The sequence below is a fragment of the Balaenoptera borealis genome (genome assembly GCF_965194805.1).
Source record: "Balaenoptera borealis genome assembly, chromosome: 12".
NCBI lineage: Eukaryota > Metazoa > Chordata > Mammalia > Artiodactyla > Balaenopteridae > Balaenoptera > Balaenoptera borealis.
The window spans coordinates 88,119,900-88,146,213 of NC_138869.1; the positions used below are offsets into that span (position 1 = coordinate 88,119,900).

At 40.5% G+C, this 26,314-nt stretch overlaps 2 protein-coding genes and 4 pseudogenes across 20 annotated transcripts in view; 2 read left to right on the plus strand and 4 right to left on the minus strand.

The window, feature by feature from the left end:
• The window catches only part of LOC309607727 (histone H2A type 1-J), a 38,668-nt gene extending 25,818 nt beyond the window's left edge, over positions 1 to 12,850 (minus strand). For 3 of the 9 annotated variants that reach the window (XM_082346614.1, XM_082346616.1, XM_082346617.1), the window contains exon 1: positions 12,380 to 12,850. In XM_082346614.1, the coding sequence (XP_082202740.1) occupies positions 12,388 to 12,777 (390 nt within the window). In that variant the 5' untranslated portion in view covers positions 12,778 to 12,850 and the 3' untranslated portion in view covers positions 12,380 to 12,387. The other 6 variants (XR_014232515.1, XR_014232516.1, XM_082346615.1 and 3 more) reach the window with 6 other exon arrangements.
• Positions 12,851 to 13,089: 239 nt separating this feature from the next.
• On the plus strand, positions 13,090 to 14,613 carry LOC309607729 (histone H2B type 1-K pseudogene; annotated as a pseudogene). Its single transcript, XR_014249679.1, has 2 exons — positions 13,090 to 13,707; positions 14,561 to 14,613. The product of XR_014249679.1 is annotated as a histone H2B type 1-K pseudogene (transcript).
• On the minus strand, positions 14,044 to 14,868 carry H4C9 (H4 clustered histone 9; the record flags this gene model as incomplete). The annotated part of the gene is made up of 1 exon (XM_082346618.1): positions 14,044 to 14,868. The coding sequence occupies one exon, from the start codon at positions 14,866 to 14,868 to the stop codon at positions 14,557 to 14,559; it is 312 nt and encodes a 103-aa protein (XP_082202744.1). The 3' UTR covers positions 14,044 to 14,556.
• Positions 14,869 to 20,917: 6,049 nt separating this feature from the next.
• LOC309608043 (histone H3.1 pseudogene) lies at positions 20,918 to 21,537 on the minus strand (annotated as a pseudogene). Its single transcript has 3 exons — positions 21,528 to 21,537; positions 21,366 to 21,379; positions 20,918 to 21,292 (listed from the first exon to the last, which is right to left on the minus strand). The product of its transcript is annotated as a histone H3.1 pseudogene (transcript).
• Positions 21,205 to 22,037, minus strand: LOC309607725 (histone H2A type 1 pseudogene; annotated as a pseudogene). The gene has a single exon. The product of its transcript is annotated as a histone H2A type 1 pseudogene (transcript).
• A 285-nt stretch (positions 22,038 to 22,322) lies between these two features.
• Positions 22,323 to 26,314, plus strand: part of LOC309607728 (histone H2B type 1-J pseudogene) — a 39,207-nt pseudogene continuing 35,215 nt past the window's right edge. For 3 of the 7 annotated variants that reach the window (XR_014249685.1, XR_014249686.1, XR_014249687.1), the window contains exons 1-2: positions 22,323 to 22,743; positions 24,428 to 24,481. The product of XR_014249685.1 is annotated as a histone H2B type 1-J pseudogene (transcript). Of the gene's footprint in view, positions 24,482 to 26,314 lie in introns of all 7 variants that reach the window. The other 4 variants (XR_014249683.1, XR_014249684.1, XR_014249680.1 and 1 more) reach the window with 2 other exon arrangements.

Below are 26,314 nucleotides of genomic sequence, written 5' to 3' on the forward strand. Positions count from 1 at the left end.
TAAGGAGGTTTTTTGGTACAGATTTCTCTCGGCTTGGACTCCCCAGTCTCTGGTGATAAGAATGCTTCCTTCCTTCTGGTACAGAGAGGGCATATGGGTATTTTATCTCCTGCTTTTGGAAAGAAAAAGGAAGGTAAGAGTGCCCTTCTTGCATCTGCTGTTTTTCAAGTGTCTTTAGCTTAAAACAATCAACATATCAGAGAGGCATATTTTGGGGTGGCATGCTCTGAACCCCTACAATTGAAAACATTTTTTTTGCCTCCCATCTTAATGCACAAACATCCCAAGTTTAACTTAGTGAGCAGTCCCCAATTGGCCAGCTCTAACCCAGCTGCAAAAAAAGGGAGGTCATGTGAGTGCTGTTAACTTCGTTTATAATTCCCTTGAAACAAAGATACGTTTATTCAGCCCCGGTTATTTGCTAGGAACTACAGCAAAAGATGCGTACACACAGGGGTTTTAATTGTTGCACTTCTCTATCTGCAGCACTTCGACAAGTGCTTGGCACGTAGGCTCAAAATAAATACTCTCTGAGTGACTGGATAAATATAGATTAGTTTAGAAGTGTTCAAAGGGGCACAAATCAAGAATCATGTGTTCACAGATGATGCAATTTGAGGACATATTTCAAGCTTGTGCGTGAGTGAGATGCACTAGAAATGTAATTAAGCTCCAAAATTTCCTGTGTTCAAAGTTATCTATCTTTGAACCGAATAGCTATATTTTCTGTTGTATTTTTCTAGAAACTTTTGTATCTGGGGACAAAAAAACCTACGTACTTCTGGTTCCATAGTGTAGTGGTTAGCACGTCTGCTTTACACGCAGAAGGTCCTGGGTTCGATCCCCAGTGGAACCAACTTACAAACTGCTTTTTTTTTTTTTCCTTTTCCTTCTCTCACTCCAAGGCTAACAGAGTGGGTTTTCGCTTTCGTTTTTGTTTTTGTAGATTAGGCTTCTGAGAGCTATTTATGAAACAGAATTGCAGATTCTCTCCCGACTTTTCTTTGGGAGCTCCACTTTCATACACTGCTTAGTTCTCTGAGGCAGTGTAGAGCATCGGGTTGTTACCGAAAAATAGTCTTGTTATTTCTGTTATCTCCAGTCATCATAAAAGTCAAGCAGAAATAGATTTCAATGAGGCCTGAGCGCTGGGGACAATAAACGTCTCACCTCAAGAGTGAGAGAGCCTAATCAGCAAGAATTTCTAAAATTGTAAAACTGGGCGGAGGGGCGAGGATCCGATTTTAGGTCAAAAGGGTGTAGCCTGGGCCTCAGATTGGGAACAGTGCCAAAGAAATGTGTGGACGGGTCTCAACAGAGGCTGAACCCTACAGCATTTCCCAGTTCTTCAGAGGACTCAGGTTCTCTCTCCTAGAAAGTCAAGCTCTCCTAGCTCCTGCCTGGAAGTCTCAGGAAGAAGGCTCCAGGTTTATGCTCCTAAAAGGATAAAACAGTGATCTCTGTCCTGAGAGGCATTTGATGTGTTTGATGGCTGAGGTTCCAGACTAAAGACAGGAGACATCTATGAAAACCTTGACCTTACCCAGTGATCTTCCCAACCCTCTTCGACCCCACTTCCACTCAAAATAAGCAAGCACTGTCCAAAGGGTCAGAGCTTGCAATAGACTTTCACATATCCTGCTCTAAACCATGAATAGAAAGTCAGAATCATGATATTTCTGAAGAATGTATTAAATAAATGTAACAAAAACAGAAACAAAAAGCAACTTATGGACAAAGGCTACATAGGTAGAACAATGCTGAGAATAAACCAATATTAATATACTCAGAGAGATGGGAGACAACATTGAATACTGAAATAAAGATAAGTGTATTTGCACAAGGAAAGAGGCTTTTGTAAAATAAAAATAAATTATCAGAAATGAAAATTTTAATAAATAGATCATAAAGTGTGATACTATCCTGGAATATCAAGCAAAAAAGTTAGTGATACAGAGAAAAAAAATAAGTTTATTAGAGGAAAAGTCTAGGATGTGCAATATCTAAGTAGTATTACTTCCTGATATAAAGAATAGGGAAAATGCAAGGATGATAAACCTCAAAAAATTAGGTACATATCACAACACTAAAAAAAAAATCTAGATAGGCAGGGATCACTGAGTAGTCCGTAAAAAGGATTTTTGAAAAGTCACAGAAGGGATAAGTTAACAGAGTAGCTGACTTTTCAAAATTGGCACCAGAAGCTAGATGACAATAAAGCAATGGATTCAAATCTGAAAGAAAATGAAATCCACCCTAGAATCCTATATGAAACCCAAGTATCCATCAAGTATGAGTGTAAAAGAGAGACATTTTCAAATATACACTGCCTTGTATAATTTACCTTCAGTACTTCCTTTCTTGGGATCCATGGGAGGATACGTTCTACCAAAATGAAAGTGTGGGTTAAGAAGTAGGAAGACTTGGGATACAGAAAGAATGAGATGCAAGTGCAACATAGGAGATAAGTGAAGGGACAGTCCAGGATGATGGGAATATCATACATATGGAGTGTTAAGGGGAGCAAGACCAGACTGTAAGAGTTCAGAAATGTCTGGGGAAGAATTCTTCAAGGAGATGAAGTTGAGAGAAACCTGGATGTGGATAAACACCCTGAAAAGAGATTTAAATAACTGGTGGATGGATTTGGGGGTGAAATAATAAGACCTATTGAAAATTGTGAGAATAAAAATATGATTAATTATTCCATGTGGGAGGAGTAATAATAGTTCATTAGGCTGGTTTAAAATTAGAAAATATGTATAAGGAGTGAAAAGGAATAAATAAGTAATCGTTAGTTGCAGATGACATGATATCTACAGAGAAAACTGGAGAATCAATAAATGTTTAAAATCAATAAATGAGTTTAGCACATTTGCTAGATAACTGTTCATAATTTTAATTCAGAAATACATAGAAAATAAGGTTTAAAAAATTATACTTAAGAATAAATCTGACAAATTATGTACAGTACTTTCACAGGGAAAGTTATAAAATATTATGGAAAGATATAAAAAACTACCTAAATAAATGCAGTGATACAACATATTAATGAGAGCAAAAGTTCTATAAAATAAAAATACAAAATTTCTTTAAAATTATATAAAATTATATATATACAATGAGATTTCAATCAAAATTCCAACAGATTCTAATACTTGGAAGAACTAGAGAGCTTTAGCAAACTAAATTATTTTAAAAAAGAAAAGAATGTTAGTGGTGTTTTCTTTCCTAACGTCAGATGTATTTTAAAGGATAGTAATTAATATGTGTGGTATTTTTGCAGAGATAGATAAACCAATGGAACAGAATAGATAGCACAATATAGTCCAAGGCAAATAATGAAACACCAAATACCTATATAGGACAGTGGAGGTAGAAGGGAGGGAATTGGAAAGAGTGGGTGGAATATTCATGACTTATCTGAGAACACGGGTGTGGTTTAGGCCCAGAACTGATGCAATCCTCCTTTTCAGTCCTTGTATGAGCTTTTCCCATTGTTGTCATGGTAACTCTCAACTGTCAAGGTGCTGGTGGGTGTGTCATTTAGCATGCTAATGTATTCTAATAAACATATAATAAGGCTCAAGGTCTACTGGAAGTCAAATCTTCTGCCATCTTGCGTGTAGTTGGTTCTAAACAGTTCTTGTATTTTTTCTCTTTGCAGCTTCCTCCTGAAACTTAGATAAGAGTAGTTGGTTTCTATTCGAGGGAGTGGGTAGGGGTATGATTCTGGGGAAACAGCCTTGGTAACACTATGGCAAACATTTTGGCAGGCATGGGGCCGAAAAATAGCCTAGCTGAAATCTTGAAGTGAACCTTAATTCTGAGGACAGACAAAACTCTTCCTGCCATGGCTGGAATTAACTTATCACCATCAAAATAGCTGAGGACTGTAGTCGATTTAAGTAGATGCTGAGTTCAGCACCAGTATTTACAACATTACTACTACAAAGGCACAGATAGCAATCCTATTTATTTAACAATAACAACAATGGCTTATTTTATCATGTTTTTGGTTTCTACCTCACTGAGTTAGTGCCCCATGCATATCATGTCCTTAAATCTTTAGAACAATTGTCGAAAGTGGTAACTCTCATTAACTTCCATTGAGAGATGAGGATGATGAGCCACAGAGAAATTAAAAAGCAGACCATGAGTGCCATAGATAGAGGAGGGCAGTTTTCCCTCTGCAAATGTGATTGGCAGGTTGTGAATGATGCTCCCAACCAATATTCAAGCAATCATAAAAGGACATCTGGAAAATGCAAATTTTTAACCTTATAATTCCCCTGCTCAGTTTATATCAGATTTGCTAGTGATGTCATACAAAGCTACACAATATAATTGTGAACCAGAGAAACTGACAAGTCTAGTAGAAATGTATTGGCACTAAGTATCACGTGGTGCATGCCAAGCAAATTCTCTACTTTTTGAGCAAATCACCAAGTGTAGGTCTTCTTTAACCCATTACTAGCCTGGCACTACAAGTTCATTCTGTGCCAGATTTAGGACCCTAACCCTGTTACCAAGAAGTAGCCTCTGGGCGATAGTACATGGATTTCCTCTACTCAGGCCAGTAAGTGCTGGAGAAAGTATGTTCTAGAGAATTGAAAGATCAAGATGTTTGTCTCTGTTCTAAATCTGAGTTTCCTCACTCACTGGTGGGAAAAAAAAATTGATAGGAGCCAGTCTGGGTTAATACATACTTGATCCCTGAACTCACCCTTATAAAACTGAGTAGAAATAACACACACAAAAGAGAAAATTGAAGTAGATGTGATCCAAATGAACATGGATGGTCATTGTGAATATTGTTATACTACTGGGAAGCAGCCTCAAACCTGGGCTGCTTAAGGGATGACACTGAAAATATAAGGCATTTCAGCTTAATTACAATATCTCTGAAGCTTTGTTGGTTCGAGTTTCAGAATCCGTGTCAGGTGGACACTTGGGGAAGAAGTGGGGGCTATTTTAGCCCTATGAAGGAAAGGCTTTAGGAAATCGAAGACGATATCTTCATGCTGAAACTTCTAATAAGCTGCTAAAAATATGAGATAGAAGACAGAAGACAGTATTTTTTTGAGCACTGAAAATTTACAAGGCCCAGGGTAGATGAGGTACCATATATGTATTCTCAGAGTGCTGTGCTATGAGAAGTGAACTGACCGCTCCTCTGGGGATCTGCTTCTTTTTAGTCACCTCACTGTGGTCCCCAGGTAGCATCCACTGCTTCTGCTTTCCAGCCACCTCCCCACCTCAGATCAATGCTCTTCCACTCCCACCTGACCCAGTCCACTTGCCTCTTTCTAACTCACTCAAGAAACTGAAGAGGCTAGAGATAGTGGCTATTCTTCTGAGTCATGATCCCCACCCCCCAAAAGTTCCTCTAATTTTTCCCAGATTATCAAAGTTTACAGTTTCTCAGCACTGACCTAGCCACGATACTTATACACCCTACTATATATAAAATAGATAACTAATAAGGACCTACTGTATATATAGCACAGGGAACTCTATTCAATACTCTGTAATGACCTATATGGGAAAAGAATCTTAAAAAAGAGTGGATATATGTATATGTATAATGATTCACTTTGCTGTACAGCAGAAACTAACACAACATTGTAAATCAACTATGCTCCAAGAAAAATTAAAAAAACAATAAAATGCATCTAAAAGAAGAAAAAAAGAAATGTGTGATTCATAATCAGTCCTTTGTGTGCTAGAAAAGATTGCCACAATAAAACCGGATCTGCATTTGAACAGTCATTTCATCGTGTTTAGAAGAAAAAGTTTTCTATTTTTATTGTTATTACCTCAACTTCTTCATTGAGACTTCCAGGCAATGCCAATAGGAGTGTTGGACATGGGTATGGTTGGGAAGAGAAGAATTGGAGAAAAACAAACAAACATAAAAACCCCCCAAAACCATGGATACTTTCTGTTTGGCTGGCCAGTGGGGGCAGGATGCTGAACATTTGTCTTCAATTTTGCAAAGGTTTTAGAGAGGCTGTCTCCATGGCGGTGTTGAAAAAAATCGGTGATGTGCATATGAGGAATAAAGTTACTGCCGTGACTCGGTTTCGAACCGAGGTTACTGCGGCCACAACGCAGAGTACTAACCACTATACGATCACAGCATGCCTTCAGGAAGCATCTACTTTAAAGCTGTACCTCTGCTCTTTTCTCAGGAACGTCTATTCCTGTCATCTAAAGAAACATGCACTTTGTTTTCCATCTTTAGTTAGAAATGCCTTCTCAGTTTATTGCCTTATTCTGCTCCTCCACTTGCTAATACAGTATGTTGCTCCTGGCAAACAAACCAAAAGGAACAAAAATTAAGTTTCACTACATGGAATTTTCCAAATATGACGGCTCCTCTCTGGGGTTGCTAACACTTGCGGACTGACTACTCTCACTTCCACTTCAGCCCATGCAGGTCTCTTGCTTAGTTTTAAAAAGCGTGGTCCTCAGACCTCCAGCGACAGAATGGAGAGGGTGTTGCTTCGAATTGAACCTTACTGGGTCCCATTTTTGGCCAAACTGGTCAGAATCTCCAGGTGCTTGGCGTAGAATCTGGCATCATATCAGGTGCCAAAAGTGAGTTCAAAGGAAGGGATATGGCTCCATCCTGACCCACACATCTGTGAATCTGGCACGCCCCTGGACTCAGCCTGCCCAACTGAGAAAATGTTCAGTGCCTCGGGGTGCTTACACCTCATTGAAACTTGTTTCTCCCAGTTTTGCCAGTTGCCCGAGGGGGACAGGGGACAGTGCTTCTTGTATGGCCTGGAAGCTCTATGGGCCGCCCGCACCCCGTCACAGACACCTCTGCCTGCGCACCGTAGAGTCAGGGTCCTGGACATGCTCTTTCCTTGGTACAGAATGATTTCCTTTCTTCTCTTTACCTGGTTAAATTCCATTCATGCTTCAGCTCTCCACGGAATTCACTGGGGAAGCTTTTCCTGAACTCCCCTCTCCACACAACACGTTCCTCTCGGTCTAAGTCAAATTTATTTTCTCTGTTCCATGATTCTTTTTTTATTTTTCCATCAGTGTCCCCATATCAGTTTCTTATGATGTATTAGTTACTGGAGTTATTTTAAATTAATGTCAGTCTCCTCCCTCCCTCCCTCCCCTCCCCAGCTGTGCTCCAAGAGGAGATAACTGTCGTGTTCGATACAGTCTATCGCCAGGGTTCCACATTTAGTAAGTTCTTTATGAATATTGCTCGGGCGCACAATGAATGAATGAATGCACAGAGATTCCAATCCAATCCTTTATGGAGGCAACTTCTCCCAACAGTATGTGGCCAGGCACATGGCTTTATTGTGTGCAGAGGCTGTGGGTAGGAAAGATCGTTAGAAAATGAAGGCAAAGGAGTTCAGAATTACCTCAGCGGCTGACCATATAAAGCTTCTCAGCAGAGCCAAAATGATGTCTTTAATTTTCTGAGATTTTCTTTATCTCCTTTCTTCTAGATCACACAAAGCCACCCTAATTACTGGCAGGTTTGCTGAAGAATTACCTGCTTCCCAGTATTAATTTGATCAGGGAAGAGAGCTAGGGATTTTCTGTCTCAAGGAAATGAGCTCAGTTAAGCTGAAGGAAAGGAAATCCTGCCTGTACAGGGAATGCAGGCTGCTTTTGTCTCAGGCCTGTTTGAGTTGGACCTCTCCTTCCTTTCTTTCCCTCAGGGACTTCCTCTCACCCTATTTAGAAAGCACCCTATTTATGGACACACGTGCTTTTCTGCATTTTCTGCTGGGGTGTTTTTGGCAATTGGACTGATTTGCATGTGCTTCTCTATAAGAAGAGAGAAAAGCCAATCCTGTGTGTTAGTCCTTGGTGTGGCACAGGCCTAGAAAATGGCCTCTCTTCTTGTGCTTTTTATTTTTGAAAGCCTTTCTGAGGATTTTGCCTGACACTTTTACTACAGTGATTCTGAGTAGGATAAGAGACAGGGTGGCCTAATCCAACCTGCTAGCTCTATGTTTATCAATGCCATGGACTTTTCTACTTCTGACTTTCCTAAATTTTCTATTAAAAATAAATTTAAAACTCTCTCTCTTACTCAGGGGCATAACTCCAGCAACCCTTCCCTCTCTTTCCTATATTATTTTAAAAAAAATCTCTGTAGGGGGAGTTCCCTGATGGTCCAATGGTTAGGACTCCATGCTTTCACTGCCTTGGGCCCAGGTTCAATCCCTGGTTGGGGAACTAAGATGCCATGTAATGTGGCCAAATAATAATAGTAATAGTAATAATAACCTCTGTAGGATCTTTCCTATCAGCTTTTATTTCTTTCATCTGAAATGTTCTCTTGCTATCCTTTGAGCTACTAACATTATTGTCCTTCAGTTAACAGTCATATTTCCCCAAAGTGACATGTACCATATCTGGATATGCTACCCTCACCAGCTATCAGATAATTTGTAAGCCTGCTGGTTTTCACTTGGCCCCACTTTGAAGTGCATATCCTGCCACTTGGGCTTTATGATGCATAAGAGTCATTGGTCTGGAGTTATGCATGGCAGACAGAAATGCTCTAAGGAGACTCTTGCAGAACTCATGAAGAGTATCACACCTGGGGATTTAGAATAAGGCCAAGTCTTACGCTGATGGCAACTATTATTTATTTGAAAAGTAGCTTCTAGCATCTATTGAGCCATTTTAATTACTGAATGCCTGACAGTGGGACATAAAGCAAATATGTGCCCCAAAATATTCACCAGGAACTGGGTGTCCTATGATCTACCAAATTATAAAGATGGATATCACAGTAGCATTTCATTTTAAAATGAAATTCTATAGACAAGACCAGATCTGTGATGGTCTGAGCAAGATGTGTGATGCCCAGACTCCTGTACTATCTGTTTCTATTGCTTTGCTGCCTCTCCTTCAACTCTTTTTTATAACCTCTTGGTAAACTCCCTATGACCAGTTAAAAAAGGATTAACAATCATGGCCTTGTTTTAGAGTGGCTTTGCAGAGCATTTTAGCACTAGTAGAATTGGATAGCTGTGCGCTACAAGTTATGCCTCCACTTAGAGATGGGAGGTCTTGAGAGAGAGTAGTGAAAAGAAATCCCCCCTGTCAGCAGAATATTGGGTGGTACATCTGGTTGTCCACTTCTTATGGTAGGGAATCTGGCCTGATGCAGGAAAAGCGAGTCTATATGTATCTTTACTAATTTATAGACAGTGACTAGTGAGTTATCCAGCTAATCAAGGACATGGAAAACATGACTAGAAAATTATTATCATGAAGGTCTTGTGGAGTGTAATGTACAAGGACACAGTCAGTATATGAGTTACCCCAAAATGACCACCAGAGGGCTTCCACCATGAAGGAGGCTCTTAAGAATGGGGTAGAAATGATGATCTATCCTGTGGATATTAGTCAACCTCTTTCCCCAACCAATCAGTGATTGCAAAATTGCCCATGTACAAATTTTTCAACATCTCTCTTTAACATTCCTACTCATACCTTAGACCAAAGTGTATAAGACCAGGTAGTTAAGAGAAGGCAGTTATGTGTGGGTTCTGTGTTGAGGTAGCTAATATCTTGATTTATAGCTTTATCTCTTACAAATTGAGAATCTGATTGAATAAATTACATTGTGCTTTCTTGTCTTACTCAGTTTGGGCTGCTATGACAAATATTATAGGATGGGTGGCTTAAACAACAAACATTTATTTCTCATAGTTCTGGAATCTGGGAAGTCCAAGAGCAAGGTGCCAACAGATTCCATGTCTGGTGAAGACCTGCTTCCTGGTTTGTAGGTGCTGCCATCTCTCTGTGTGCTCATGTGATTTCTTCTTTGTGGGCTCCAGGAGTGCGTGGGGAGCTCTGGTCTCTTCTTCTTACAAGAGTGCTAATCCCACCATGAGGATTCTACCTTCATGACCTCATCTAAACCCATTTACCTCCCAAGCCCCCATCTCCAAATACCATCACATTGGGGGGTTAGGATTTCAATATATGAAAGGGGGGCAGGGGGCTCAAACATTCAGTCCCATAGCATTTCTTTTCTAAATTGTAACTGGAACGATACCCACCTAAAGTGCATTCATGTTACATATGTAGCCCATAAATGGTCTGTACTGAATATCTCTTCCATGTTTTCTTTAAAGCCTCATTCTCTTCTCTTTTGGGGCCTCAACTATTCACTTTGAAGCCTTCACATTATGGTACAAAACTGGAACCCAGGACTGGATAAGTGAAGTGATTGCTGGATCTGGAGGAGGGAGAAAAGGCCAGTGGAAGATTCTCTCTTATTCCTTATTGTTTTATATCACCTTCCATTTGCAATGACTGTGGCGTCTAAAACTCTTACAGGAGTATATGAAATTAGTAAAGATTTTTAGAAAGTAAGTTTTCTCATTTCTCTAAAAAGAAAACACATCCCTTTTAAATTCCCCAATGAAGGTAAAGAAACCATGTATGCTAAAGTCAGTTTTACAAATACCATCATAGACATTACTCAACACTGATACTTATATTCATGTTAATGTATGTCATAGACATGGAAATGCAGTATCTAGATCCCCCACCAAGGAGAGAATTGCTGCCCAACTGTAGAATGCACTTAGTAGATAGGCAGCAGCTCTTATCTCCAGGGTTCGCCAGAGTTGCAGATCTCCACCCAACTCAAGGCACGCCCTTCCTCAGGGCAGTCCACATCAGTGGCAGAAGTAAAGCCTGATCCAGGGACATTTTCACCGAATGTGGGGCAACTCTGACAGGCAATACAGGCTCCATTGCTCCCCACATGTTTGTCTGGCCTGTATCACAGTTTGACATTCTCTATCCAATCCTAGTTCCTTCCTCCCTTCACAGATGTTGGTCCCTAATAAACATCTTGCACCCCAAACTCCATCTCAGCATCTGCTTCCAGAGAACTCAAGCTACATCACTATATCACCATAATTTTTTTCCTGGGTGTCTTGCATTTTATTATCACTTCATTCGACAGGGCTTCTGCAAGCAAAGACTAGGAGTAGCAAATAAATCCTGTATTGAATTATAAACTATGTTCTCAATCTTTCAGTTTTTGAACCACATAATAAAGTCGATATTATTTTTTTAATTAATTTTTATTGGAGTGTAGTTGTTTTACAATGTTGTGTTAGTTTCTACTGTACAGCAAAGTGAATCATCTGTACGTATACGTATATCCCCTCTTTTTTGCATTTCCTTCCCATTTAGGTCACCAGAGAGCATTGAGTAGAGTTCCCTGAGCTATATTGTAGGTTCTCATTAGTTATCTATTTTATACATAGTATCAATAGTGTATATATGTCAATCCCAATCTCCCAATTCATTCCCCCTCACCCAGTCAATACTATTTTTATGGTGTCTTTTTTAAAAGGTGGGTTGGATTCCACAGCTTTTCTATCTAGCTAATCTGTATTATCAAATTATCTCAGAGATCAGGGTTGCTATTGCTTTTGATTACTTATACACATTAATTTACACACCCTAAGTCCTATATTATGGTGTCCTCCCCCCCGCCCCCTTTAAGTTCATCGCCTAATGGGCCTTCTGGCTGTTCCCAAGAAAAACACATTTTCTGTCCTAAGGCTTTTGCATTTTCAGTTCCCTCTACTTGAAATACTCTTCCTCTAGTATCTACCTATCTCGTTCTTTTTTTTTAATTTATGTATGTCTCTGAGCAAGTAACACTTTAGAGGTAATCTCCATTTATCCCCTATCTAAAATGAGTCCCCATAATGCTCTATGGCTTATCTCCTCACTGTTTTTCACAGGATGTGTGTCATCTTACATATTATATATTCACATGTTTATTTATGGCTCCCTCACCTAGAGTAAATTTCAGGGAGGTAGATTTTCTAGGTTTGAATTGACTGTTGTATCCTGAGTTACAAGAGTGCGTTAAATGAACATGAGTCCCAAAGAAATAGGACCAAGGATTTGCTAATATGGGATTAAATAAGTTCCGCATATTTTTAATCGACAAACTCTAGTTCCCATTAGAATTAAATCTTAAAGAAAATGTAAACGGCTGCTGAGTGGAATTTTAAGAATTTCATCATCTGATGTAACTATCTTTTAATTAGGTCACTTAACCAGGATGCTCTTTCAAAGGACTTTTCTAAACAGTACATTCAGAATTGCTAAGTTTCCTAAAAGTAATCAGTGCATCCGTATTTTGGCTACCTAAGGACACTACTTGTAGATAACATTAGCTTTATTAACTGACTTCAGATACTTGCCTGTCGGATTCATCTCCCAACTTCTGAACAAGCCTCTCCACATACTATCACTCAAAACACAAAATTGTGTGTACCAGCTTTCTCTTTGACAGTGTAGGTGGCTCTGAAAAGAGCCTTTGTTTTTCAGCTTTTCTCACCTTGTTACTTATTTGGTCTTGTGGTGGCTCTCGGTCTTCTTAGGCAGCAGCACGGCCTGGATGTTGGGCAAGACGCCGCCCTGAGCGATGGTGACTTTGCCCAGCAGCTTGTTGAGCTCCTCGTCGTTGCGGATGGCCAGCTGCAGGTGGCGCGGGATGATACGCGTCTTCTTGTTGTCGCGGGCCGCGTTGCCCGCCAGCTCCAGGATCTCGGCCGTCAGGTACTCCAGCACCGCCGCCAGGTACACCGGCGCGCCGGCCCCAACCCGCTCGGCGTAGTTGCCCTTGCGGAGCAAGCGGTGCACCCGGCCCACGGGGAACTGAAGCCCGGCCCGCGAAGACCGAGTCTTAGCCTTAGCGCGAGCCTTACCGCTTTGTTTGCCTCGTCCGGACATCATGAGCCGAACAACGTCTTCTCAAATAGCTATCAAAAGGAAGGAGCAAGGGCAGCACTTTTTATAACCCTATTGGGCGCGAAAAAGGAAGCGTGTCATTGGTTAGGATGTGGCTTCATTTTAACCAATGGAAAGGCGAAATTGGGATTCTTGCGTTCTGATTGGGCAGAACTAATTTCTGACGGCTTCTTGAACAGTCACCAATCAGACATAGGACTTCGACTTACCTTATTTGCATAAGAGGTTCTATATAAATGAGGTACTTTGGGTTTCTATTATTTTTTCGTCGTTGTACGTTGCGTGATTTAATAGATCATGCCTGAGCTGGCCAAGTCCGCTCTAGCCCCGAAGAAGGGCTCTAAGAAGGCGGTGACCAAAGCGCAGAAGAAGGATGGCAAGAAACGGAAGCGCAGCCGCAAGGAGAGCTACTCCGTGTACGTGTACAAGGTGCTGAAGCAGGTCCACCCAGACACCGGCATCTCGTCCAAGGCCATGGGCATCATGAACTCGTTCGTTAATGACATCTTCGAGCGCATCGCGGGCGAGGCGTCGCGCCTGGCGCACTACAACAAGCGCTCGACCATCACGTCCAGGGAGATTCAGACGGCCGTACGCCTGCTGTTGCCCGGGGAGCTGGCGAAGCACGCTGTGTCCGAGGGTACCAAAGCTGTTACCAAGTACACCAGCGCCAAGTAAACTTGTCAAGTAACTGTCTTTTAGATCTAACCCCAAAGGCTCTTTTAAGAGCCACTAAGTTGTCAGTATTAGAGCTGAAAATACGAACTCTGAATTTAGGTTTAAGTTCTAGCAATAATGTGAGCGATTGAGAATTCTATTGTACTGAATCATATGTACTGTGGTCGTAATTTGCCTCTGAATAGAAGGAAACCAGTTATACTACCAAGTGCCTCAGAAACACGGCCCGTAGACCTGGTAAGTTAACACGTGAACACAAAGCGAATCATTCTTGTTTCGGGGGTCTTCTGTATGTATTAGTAAACTTGGTCTCCAATGACCTCCCAAAATGTAGCCTTTTAACTCAGCAGTTATCTCATGTCCCTGGCCGTACGATGTGCTTAAAAAGAGAATGGCGGGAAGGACATTAAATTGGCAAAACAATGCTTTCGCTCGGCTTTTAAATTTTGGCCTTTCCAGCCCATTTGGGGTCAGGACAATGCTAGAACTCTCCGTCGCCCTCCCTGCCCCCCCCCCCCGCCCACCCCCACCCCCACCCCCCGCCCCCCGCCCCCAGCCAGGAGGAATAGTCTGCAAGGCAAAGAGAAACATGTCTTCAGAGTAAAGATATGTAATATGAGGGCCCACAAAAAAGATTTTATGTGGCCAATTTACTAGTTTTTAAAAACCATATACGGCTAGAGAAACAAGTAACGGGTGGTAAAATGGGGAAAAACAAGGTCATATCCTTCACCTCTGACATTAAGAAATATAAAGGACTGGAGGGAGGTTTTAGAGTTGGGCCTGAGTCCAGGCCTCTGGTCTCATAAAACTCAGGCCTCCAGACAAATCCAACCCGCAGCCGAGAAGCTTGTTGGAGGCCCCACCCGTGCCCGGGGGAATCTTGGCCCGCGATCACTAAATACTGTGCTCTGCCCATATTTTCCACACCCTAGAGTTAACTATGTGAACTGCCTTGAGCGATCTATTTTAAATGGTTTAAGACACCAGCGTACAGACGGATTGTTACTTTAGCCCTTTCCTTGAAAAGTTGGGGGCCCTAAAAAGGGCCTTTTTAATAAACAAACAGGATCCAACTTTTTTCTTTTAGCCGCCGAAACCATAGAGAGTACGTCCTTGGCGCTTCAGCGCGTAGACTACGTCCATGGCCGTGACCGTCTTGCGCTTGGCGTGCTCGGTGTAGGTGACGGCGTCCCGGATCACGTTCTCCAGGAACACCTTCAGCACCCCACGGGTCTCCTCGTAGATGAGACCAGAGATGCGCTTGACACCTCCACGCCGGGCCAGGCGGCGGATGGCGGGCTTGGTGATGCCCTGGATGTTGTCGCGCAAAACTTTGCGGTGGCGCTTAGCGCCCCCTTTCCCCAAACCTTTCCCCCCCTTACCACGTCCGGACATTCTCAGGAAATGAGCAGACAACTGCGTTCAACTTGTCGCAGCTCCTTTTAAAAAGTAACCTCTGCGGACCAGAGTGAAAACCAAAAGAGCTGTGGCGGGAATCCCTCTGGGTTGGGGGAGGGGACCTAAAGACCTAAAGGAACAAGCCGGCCATACTACTCCTGTTTGTTCTTTCAGTTAATTCTTTTGATTCCTCAAGACCTAGGGTATTTTTCTCCCCTTTTCTCATTTAATGTGTTTCGCTCCTCATCCTCGTTAAACAACAAAACTTTAACATTGTAGATGATACATAAAATAGCACAGAGGATAAAATATTCTGCTTTTATCTATACCTATATACATGTGTCTTCTTCCTCTACCAGTATTTGCATACGGTTAATACCATTTTATGAAGTTTTTCTCCTAATATATGGGGGAAATATACTACCTAGAAATAGAGCAAGATGGGCTAATAAAATAGAGAATTTCAAGATCTTCCAGGTATATTGTTAAATTCTCTTCCACCAAATGTGTGTCAATTTTCACTTTTAATATAAGTTCCTATTATTATTTTACTGATAATGGGTAGAATCATTAAAAATTTTAACTCTATAATAATCCAGACTTGGTTTCTTGTATAGAGAATTAACTTTTAAAAAATTAACCAGCTGGCTAATCAGTATAACATAGTAAATATTTTCTCCACTGATTTGAGGAACTTAATTGATCGTTTCTTGAATATTTCACTTAAAATTATTTCGAGTTTTTATTGTTCTGCTGATCAGTCTATGTATAGTGCTCTAGCATTTTAATTATTTGTAATGTTGAAAAATAAGTATTTGCCTGTGAATTCATACCTCATAATTATTTATTTCAAATTAATTTCTACTATTATAGAAAAATAAATCATTTTATCTAGCTGCAACAAAGTAGTTATTTTAGTACTCTTAACTGTATTAAATCTATACAATTTATTAGGGTAAATTTGTTATTTTTGAAGTACTGTGTCCTCCTAACCTGCAAAATACCGAATCTGGGTCTTTAAATGTCTCAGTAGATTTTTTTTCTAGGTAACATATAATTTAAAAAAAATTTTTAACTTTCATTATTAGGAGAGCAGTTAATTTGTCATTAGTGAACAAGTAGAAAATTCAAATGCAGAGAAAAGAAAGTCTACCTTTGTCTAAGAAAGCCTTTATTAAAAGAATGATTATATATTTCAAACATTCTTGGTTATATATACTTAATTTTAAAAATATATACTATTTTACTGTTAAATTCTGAGAAATTTTAATCCCGTCTTTCAGCATTAGCATATAATCCCATTGTTATTCAATGATTTTCTTTCACTTTATTTCAATGAGAGTTACTTTCAGCAAGGTTGCAATACAGTATTTTCAAAGTATTCCTATAAACTATAAATTTCATAAAATAAATAAAAACCTTTGCAAAAACAAAACTGATTCAACCAACAGGAACAAAATTCAGTATATATTACAGAGATGGGTATAGAGCCAGCATAATTCAACAAGTTAAGGCCAAATACAAATTGAAAATAAGAAGCTTAATTCTCCCCAAGGGTCCCTTTCCTTTCCTTTTTCTCTTTCAAAATTTCTTTCTCTGTCCTTTTCAAATGTACTTAAAATGGCTAAAAAAGCCCTTTGCCCGCCTCTTAACTCAGGAAAGTTTCCTCAAGGACCTTAGAGTCCTCTCTTTAATCATCAAGGAAAATAGTACTCTATTTCCCAGTTTCCTGACTCCAGATTGCAAAACCTACCTAATGTAATGGGTAGTATCTACTTACCTATATAAAAGAGTGAGATTTTTTTCTCTCTCTTTGCAATCTCTTTAAAAGATTGCCCGTGTAGAGCATAATATTTTGAATAAGCATTAAGCTTATTCAATAATAAACTTTCTTCTTTTGTTTTACATTATATTTCCCCAACATTAGTTAACTGGAATATATTTTACAGACCCTTCTCTACTTTAAAAAAAAAAAAAATTATTTATTTGGCTGAGCCGGGTCTTATGCGGCACGCGGGACCTTCGTTGCAGCCTGCGGGGTCTTTAGCTGCGGCATGCAGGGATGGAACCCAGGCCCTTTGCATTGTGAGCGCGGGGTCTTAACCACTGGACCAACAGGGGAGGCCCCCTTCTCTACTTTAAAAATGAGTAAAATTCCCACTAACTACTAGCCTCCCTTCCTATCTGATTTCATAACTTTTTGCATAACAACTAGTGATTATAAGACTAGCAATGGATGGATATCTGAAAAGTTTGTCAGATTCTTTATAATTTCTGAAATTGATAAGCAAAGGTTTATTGTTCTATAAACATACAATATATTATTTTATAAAAATACAATGCTCTTCGGGCCATTTTCTGACATAGTAACTGACTTAATATGTCGAGATGAACAGTTCAAATAAAGTATTTTCTTTGTATCTTTATGTTCTTTCACTGTTGAAGGGCAGCTGAATATGCCACCCCAAACTATGCCTCTTTGTCATAAGGGTTATTTTGAACTAATTATTTTTGAGAAACAGCATAGACAGGTGAATCTCTGAAAACAGAAGTTACCTTTTTGTAAGAAACACATATTTATAGAGGAAAGCTCCATTTGTGTCTCCCTCTCTATACTATGAAGAGAAGGATGATTCTAAATCATGAAAAAGATCTTATGGGAGAAGGCACCCACTTTAACCTGCATAACAAACCCTTGTTTATTATGCTTTTTTCTGATAATGTGTCTCCCCTCCCCTACACAACTTTCTTTTGTCTTTAGCTAAAGATGGTGTGTAAGGTGGTGGCTTGGGCCATCTTGAGGAGTTTACTCATTTTTCCTGTGTCTCTCCTGTATACATGAGGTATACATGTTAATAAAATTTTGGTGGTTTTTCTCTTTTTAACTTGTCTTTTATTCTAGGCAGTCGCAGCCAAGAATTCAAAGGGAAAATTTTTTTTCCTCTCTTACACAGTACAAATCAAATCCAGCAGCAAACTTTATTGGTTACACTTGTGAAATATATCCTATACCTAACCATTGTCTATTACTCCAATTTAAGCCAAACCACCATTATCTCTCAAAAAGACCACTGCAATAGCTTCCTAATTTATATCATTACTTCTAAACTTTGTATTCACCATACAGTTGCCTTAGTGAACTTTCAAAGAAATGTAAATCAGGTTATGCCATTCACCTGTTCAAAACTCTTAGAATGATTTGTAAAAACTTATAGTATGGCATATAAAACCCTACATGATCATAAAGCCCTACATGATCTGACCTCTGCCTATCTCTGTGAACTCACTTTCTACCCTTGCTTTCTCTGCTCTTGATCTTCCTTAAATATTCTTGATCTTAAACTTGATCTTTAACTTTCTATCTCAAAATGCCCAAATAGATGGGCAAATGCCCAAATAGTTTGGGCAGAATAGATGCCCAAACTGACTGTAATGGATATACACACAACTAGTAAAACAACTTTAGACCCTTATCAATGGAGAAGGCATCAATTTAAATATGCCTAACAAAGCTTACCCTTGTTTCCCTGGTAACCTCCCTGTACCTGACCTCCCTTCCATCTTTAGCAGAAGATGGTATTTAAGCTGGAGTTCTTTTTGTTTGTTTTGTTTTGTTTTTTGGCCGCACCTCACAGCTTGCGGGATCTTAATTCCCTGACCAGGGATTGAACTCGCGACCTTGTCAGTGAAAGCCACCAGGGAATTCCCTGGAATTCTAAGGCACCTCTAGAGGTACTCATTTTTCCCTGGGTTTCTCCCATGTATACATGAGGTATATAGTTGTTAAGAAACCTGTTTTTCTCTTTCGAATTTGGCTTTTATTACAGGGCTTGTTACCCGAAAACTGGGTTCGCCTCTTGGTGGGTGTCGCACCAAAAGACACAACCAAGCCAAAGATCAGGGGAAGGAAGAAAGAATTTATTACTACTTGCAGCAAGTAAGGAGAACACTAGGGATCTTCCCAAAGCAGTGTCTCCCTGAACAGCAAAACTGGGGAAGTTTTAAGCTAAGGGTACATGCATATTCATGAAGGGGCTCAAGCAGAGAATTCAGCACAGAATTGGGGCAAAGGCTGACCGAGTCCAAGCTTTAGTTGATCTGAAGTCACTAGGGGCAAAATTATCATTCCATTCTCCACTTAGGTGGGGGCCCTAGTTCCTGCAGAACTCAAAGACTGTATCAGATTTTTATCTATATCCCTTGAGGAGGAACTAGGACTTTGTTTTTATTGTTGAACTATTGTTTCTTGACTGCTTTTCCTTTGTTCCTGCACTCCCTTACTTTCCTTAAGATCATTGATTACTGAGACACGTTCAAGGGCAAGCATTGTGGCCACGCTTAGATCACAAAATGGCTTAGGCCAAAATGGCTTCTCATGTAAATAAAGCCATTCCTGGGAATTCCCCGGTGGTCCAGTGGTTAGGATTCCACGCTTTCACTGCCAAGGGCCCGGTTCAATCCCTTGTCAGGTGCGGGGACCCTCTAACCTATCTGCTTACAGGCTCTCAGCCAAAAACTCAGAAGGGTGGAGGAAAAATTATTTTTCTTCCCTACAATTGGAAGACATATTTAAAGACAGAACAATTGAATAATGAATGAAATCATTTGGGTTACGTAACTTCTAAAAAGCCTATGAAAAGTCAAATACTTTACTGCTTTTTGATGGGTCATTTGAGTGTCTAGCATTGTTAGATATTGTTGTTGGCATTTCTTTTTATTTCAAGAAGTCTTATTTATACTAGGATTGGAAGTAGTTCTCTTTTAAGTACAAAAAACAGAGACAATAAAAGGGTATGAATAATTATATGAGATATTAGTAGACTTAAGTGCTAAAGAAATTCCAGCTATGAAGAGGCAGCTTCAGTGAAAAATCATAATTAAGTTGCAAAAGAATAGGTTAGATTGACCAAATCTTACAGCAAGGGTTTTTCACCTGGGATCCATATATGCCACAATAACTCTGAGGATAAAAATCAGCAGGATGTGGATGGGGTGGTGGCGGTAGTGGTGAGGGGGGAAGTCCATGAGTTTAGATGGAGAAAAATATATATTTTAATTAACCTTTAACTGAACTTTGGCATTTCACTTTATTATGAATTTAGGCCTCAAACCTCAGTACCTGTTACTTTGTTACCCAGTGGAAATCACAGATGTTTCATTTTTCATAACAATTGCTGAGTTATCTTAAACCATCTTTTATACTTATTACTGATGGCAGTTAGGCTCCCCAAAAGATTGTGTTATGTACTGTGTTAACTATATAAGCACATATGTCACTCTATCAAATTTACTTTTAAAAATACTTTGATAACTGTAATGTAATAAATTTTTTTGCAACTTTTGCATTTTGTACACTTAAAACATTATTCTGAGAATTTTCCACTTAGTCACCACACAGCCAAAGGTGTTCACGATATTCAAGAAAAAAAAAAGTTAACGTCTTTTATTTTGAGATGACATCAATTAAAAGAGTTCAGTGAGTGGCGAGTAAGAGGCTAGATTCTGCGACCTAGGCAGTAAAAACCATTGGCAGGGGTATTCCTTATTTGGTTACAGCAACAGAAGTTACTTGTAATGTCACATCAAATAACTTTTTCAAAGGTAACCCTGTCAGCTTTGCTGACTTGGTTTCTTTCAGGAGCCCACAACACACTACATTTCTCCACTACTTACCAACTATTTTGTCGAAACATATCATAATCCTCTATATTATTTTCCTTACCCCACACTTACTTTAAGTCTACGAGGCAGAAGTTTAAGTCTGCGTGATTGGCAACACTTTACATTTCAATAGCAATAGTTATGGAAAACATTTCCTCAAATGTCTTGATCGGTTTAAAGTTTGTTAGAAATAACTAACCTGTCAAGTTCTCCTGAGGCAACAGCACTTGAGATTTAGGCCGAATCCCAAATATGAGAAACCTTTCTCGGGCTCCAGAGTGGTGTCCCATCTACAGATGTAATCCCAATATTTTAACGTAGCAACATTGCCTCGTGGCACATGTACTGTTAGGGAAAACGTATGTGGCTGACAGTATTTGGGTGGGGGAGACTATCGTGCCAGGAAGCTCTCCGTTGATCTGTAGGGGAACTGGATGTCCTTGGGCATGATGGTGAAGCGCTTGGCGTGGATGGCACACAGGTTGGTGTCCTCGAAGAGCCCCACCAGGTAGGCCTCGCACGCCTCCTGCAGCGCCATCACGGCCGAGCTCTGGAAGCGCAGGTCGGTCTTGAAGTCCTGCGCGATCTCGCGCACCAACCGCTGGAACGGCAGCTTGCGGATCAGCAGCTCCGTGGACTTCTGGTAGCGGCGGATCTCGCGCAGGGCCACCGTGCCGGGCCGGTAGCGGTGCGGCTTCTTCACGCCGCCCGTGGCCGGCGCGCTCTTCCGGGCCGCCTTGTCAGGTCCTTGCTGCACCGTCTGCTAAATTCGAGTCAGGGTAGTGCCTCTTTTGTACCAAAATATTTCAGAAACTGATGATGCTAATGGTTACCTGTGGACGCACACCTATTAAAGATTAGCGATAAAGTCCTAATAAATCCGTAATCACTGCAGCTAGCTTTCTTTAAAACGTGATGAAATGTTTTTACCTTACTTTGCTTTCAACAAGGCAGAAAATGGTAAAGTGACTCAAGCTTTTATTAAATCTCACTACCCCGTTTCATCGTTCAACGTAACAAATGTTAAGCTCTCCTACAGAAAATATGGGTGGCCCTGAAAAGAGCCTTTGGTTTTAACTTATTCCAGTTGCTATAATCTGGGCAATTACTTGCCCTTGGCCTTGTGGTGGCTCTCGGTCTTTTTGGGCAGCAGCACAGCCTGGATATTGGGCAATACGCCACCCTGAGCGATGGTGACTTTGCCCAGTAGCTTGTTAAGCTCCTCGTCGTTGCGAATAGCCAGCTGCAGATGACGCGGAATGATACGCGTCTTCTTGTTGTCGCGGGCCGCGTTGCCCGCCAACTCCAAGATCTCCGCGGTCAGGTACTCCAGCACCGCCGCCAGGTACACCGGCGCGCCGGCCCCGACTCGCTCGGCGTAGTTGCCCTTGCGGAGCAGGCGGTGCACTCGGCCCACGGGGAACTGGAGCCCGGCCCGTGAAGAGCGGGTCTTGGCCTTGGCGCGAACTTTCCCGCCTTGCTTGCCCCGTCCAGACATCATGAAACTATACGACTGCACCTCAGAAAGCTAACAAAACAAAAGCATAGGGGCAGCACTTTTTATGTCCCTTATTGGGCGCGAAAAAGGAGGTATGTCATTGGTTAGGATTGTGGCTTCATTTTAACCAATGGAAAGGCGGCATTAGGATTCTTGCGTTGTGATTGGGCAGAACTTATTTCTGACGGCTTCTTGAACAGCCACCAATCAGACACAAGACTTTAACTTATCACCTTATTTGCATAAGAGGTTCTATATAAAAAGGACACATCGTATCTTTCATCCCACTATTTTTCTTTCTCCTGAGTGCTTTTGAGTTGATTTTTATCATGCCGGAAGCGGCTAAATCTGCTCCTGCTCCGAAGAAGGGATCCAAGAAGGCGGTTACTAAAGCGCAGAAAAAGGATGGTAAAAAGCGCAAACGCAGCCGCAAAGAGAGTTATTCCATCTATGTGTACAAGGTGCTGAAGCAGGTCCACCCGGACACCGGTATTTCGTCTAAGGCCATGGGCATCATGAACTCGTTTGTTAACGACATTTTCGAGCGCATCGCGGGCGAGGCGTCGCGCCTGGCGCATTACAACAAGCGGTCGACCATCACGTCCAGGGAGATCCAGACGGCCGTGCGCCTGCTGCTGCCCGGCGAGCTGGCCAAGCACGCCGTGTCCGAGGGCACCAAGGCTGTCACCAAGTACACCAGCGCCAAGTAAACAGTGAGTGGGTTGCAAACAGTTTTAACGGCTCTTTTAAGAGCCACCATATGCTCAGAGAGAGAGCTGGTGCTAGTTCTGTTTCTGCGCTGGGCCTTACGTAGCTCATTACAGTATTTAGTGTGCGAAGTAGAGCAATTACTGAGCAGTTCTTTAGGACTTTCCTGTCACGGTAAGCTTGAGATACGCTAACTACAAAAACGCTAACTACAAAGATGATGTTACCTGACCCTGGCAAAACTCTGAAACTCCTTGTAACCCTGCCCTGGCCTTTTCATTGTCGTTTAGGTGGTACTTCGTATGTTTAAAAGGGCTCAGGTACCAATTCTGATATCTATTAGGGTTACCATTTAGGGTTAAGTAACGAGAGAGGAGTTAATTTTTAAATTCGTAGTAAATCCAAAACGGCTCTGGGACAAAGAATTGGATTCCTGCGGGGGTGCAGAGATTGCGCGGGCAGTTTAAATTTGCCCGGGCGCCCGCTCTTTCCCTCCACGGCCTGATTGGTTGCCGGCATCCAGGAAGAGACGGGGTTTCGGTGCGCGGGAGGAATCCACTTCCTGTTTCTCAGTCTAGCACACAGAAGCTCCTTAAATAAACGTTTTCCGGTAGTTCCTGCTTTTTTCATTTTTGTCTTTTTCTTAGTTCTTTTTCCGTTTCGAGAATGAGATTTATTTAAAAATCGAAATTTTCTTTGGAGAGAAAGGAACTTGGTGGATGTGATTTTCAGCTTGAGAAATACCAACGGTTTATTTCTAATGAGAATATTGTTTTCGTTTTGCGCTATATCCATATAATAGGAAACATTACAAGACTAAACATGACTATTTGGGGTCCGATGAAGGCGAGAACCTTGAGGGCGTTTATCTCAAACTTTTTTCTGAAAAAAATCCGTTTCTATTTTAAAGTTGCTTTGGTTGGTATTTTAAATGCTGTTTTAACATTGCCTGGAACCAGTGAAGAAAAACAAATTCCGCGTCGTTCAGGTTGTCATAAATGAGAACCAGGCACTCAACAAACAATGCTTCTCTAGATTACGGTTGTTTAAAATTACGTGTCTCTTTTAGGTCAAAAGCCATTATCTATAAAGTTTGGAAGTTTCCACTATGGCTGTTTTTTGTTTTAGGTCGTGATTTTCAATGAATTTAATTTACGTAAATAAAGCACCTAATTTATCTAAAATGGATCTAAATTTAGCATAGTAATAATGTCTAAAAGCAATTAATATTTGTTAAACCCACTATCAAATGTACTCTTCCCCTTTGTTGGCCCAAAGCCTACCCATGTTTCAACGCCCACTTTAGCCTTGCCTGCTCTCTGAAATTTCTTCCCTTTTTTGAGCTTTTTCTAACAGCTTGTCCAGAATTTGGAAACTGCTTCCACAGTGTCTCATATATCTATTTCAGTTGCTGCTAACTGGCTTGTTGTGTGTTTCCATATAGAGAATGTACACTCATTATGACATGAAAAATAAAGAAAGAAAGGAAGAAAGAAAAAAGTTCTTTTCTTTCACCATCTCTATCCAACACTAATGGTAACCGAGTCCTGTAAATAAACAGAACATAAATGATTTTTGTTTCTTGTTGTGTCATGTGTCACGTGAACCTCCCATCTTCTCCATTAATCCAAATAATTAGATGATAATTTCCAAGCTAAATACTTTTTTGGTTGTTTCTTTGTCTTTTAGTATATAGCAATCAGAATAAAATTTGTGGAAGAAGGAGAGGGATTGGAATAGAAGGTGAGTCATCCTTTATCCCCAGATGAAAATTCATAAAGACTAAATTTTTTTTTTTTTTTTAAGACTAAATTTTTTAAAACTACAAAGTTGAAAAGGTCCCAGCCAATTCTCCTGTTACGCAGAAAATGAAACTGCCTAAGAGATAAATAAACCAGGTAAATAAATCAAATTTTCATCTTTTGGGTTGTTTGCACCTTGATGGAATCCCCTTATTAGTAAGGGGAGGATTTACTCCTTTGCTTGAAAAACCAAATGCTATCAGTTTATCTCATTGGTAATCAACTTCAGAAGAACTGGTTCAAGGCTAAACTAACACAGTATGTCATTTGAAAAAATGTACGTTGTGATGTATCTTATCACAAAATAAATAAGACATTTGTTGCTCACAATACTTAGAACTAATTGCCAGGTCTTCCCCAGAGGTCACAAATCAGAATGATGCCTTGACTATTGCCTTAGATGAACCAGCTGGTTGTAAAGGACTTTTTTTCAAGGTACATTAAATGATTATATTTCCTTTTCTACTGTACACATATTTTTTTTTAAACTAATCTACAGTGGTTATTGAAATCAAGGCACCCATTCCCTCAGAAGTTAATAGAGACACACTGACAGAGTCTGTCAAAAGATTAGTGGCCCTATATGTAGATACCATGCAGATATCTGTTCTTCAATTATAACCTTATCTTTGCTATGTTAGAGTTAATTTCATTATAATATAAATTTCCGTTAATTTTATTTTCAATTGTTGATGATATATGGAAAATACTCAATTAGTAATAACTACATTTACAAACTATCCATTGATTTCAATAAATTTTGTCCTGGATGAAGCAGGGATTTGTCTCCGACGAGGTAGACACTTACTCTAGATTTGGATGTGCTTCGCTTTCTCTTATGTTGTTGTTAGCGCAAGACTATCTGTGGACCTCTTGAATACTTTATACCTCATATCTCACAACATTTTTTTAACCGATCTCAATACATTATAGAGAAAAAGTAAGGCGATGTACAAATGGCAATGAGACTTACTGCAATCTTTTTTTTTTTTTAACATCTTTATTGGAGTATAATTGCTTTACAATGGTGTGTTAGTTTCTGCTTTATGACAAAGTAAATCAGTTATACATATACATATGTCCCCATATCTCTTCTCTCTTGCATCTCCCTCCCTCCCACCCTCCCTATCCCACCCCTCTAGGTGGTCACAAAGCACCGAGCTGATCTCCCTGCGCTATGCCACTGCTTCCCACTAGCTATCTATTTTACGTTTGGTAGTGTATATATGTCCATGCCACTCTCTCACTTTGTCCCAGCTTACCCTTCCCCCTCCCTGTATCCTCAAGTCCATTCTCTAGTAGGTCTGCATCTTTATTCCCATCTTGCCCCTAGGTTCTTCATGACCATTTTTTTTTTTTTAGATTCCATACATATGTGTTAGCATACGGTATTTGTTTTTCTCTTTCTGACTTACTTCACTCTGTATGACAGTCTCTAGGTCCATCCACCTCACTACAAATAACTCAGTTTCGTTCCTTTTTATGGCTGAGTAATATTCCATTGTATATAGGTGCCATGCCACATCTTCTTTATCCATTCATCTGTTGATGAACACTTCAGTTGCTTCCATGTCCTGGCTATTGTAAATAGAGCTGCAATGAACATTGTGGTACATGACTCTTTTTGAATTATGGTTTTCTCAGGGTATATGTCCAGTAGTGGGATTGCTGGGTCATATGGTAGTTCTATTTTTAGTTTTTTAAGGGACGTCCATACTGTTCTCCATAGTGGCTGTATCAATTTACATTCCCACCAACAGTGCAAGAGGGCTCC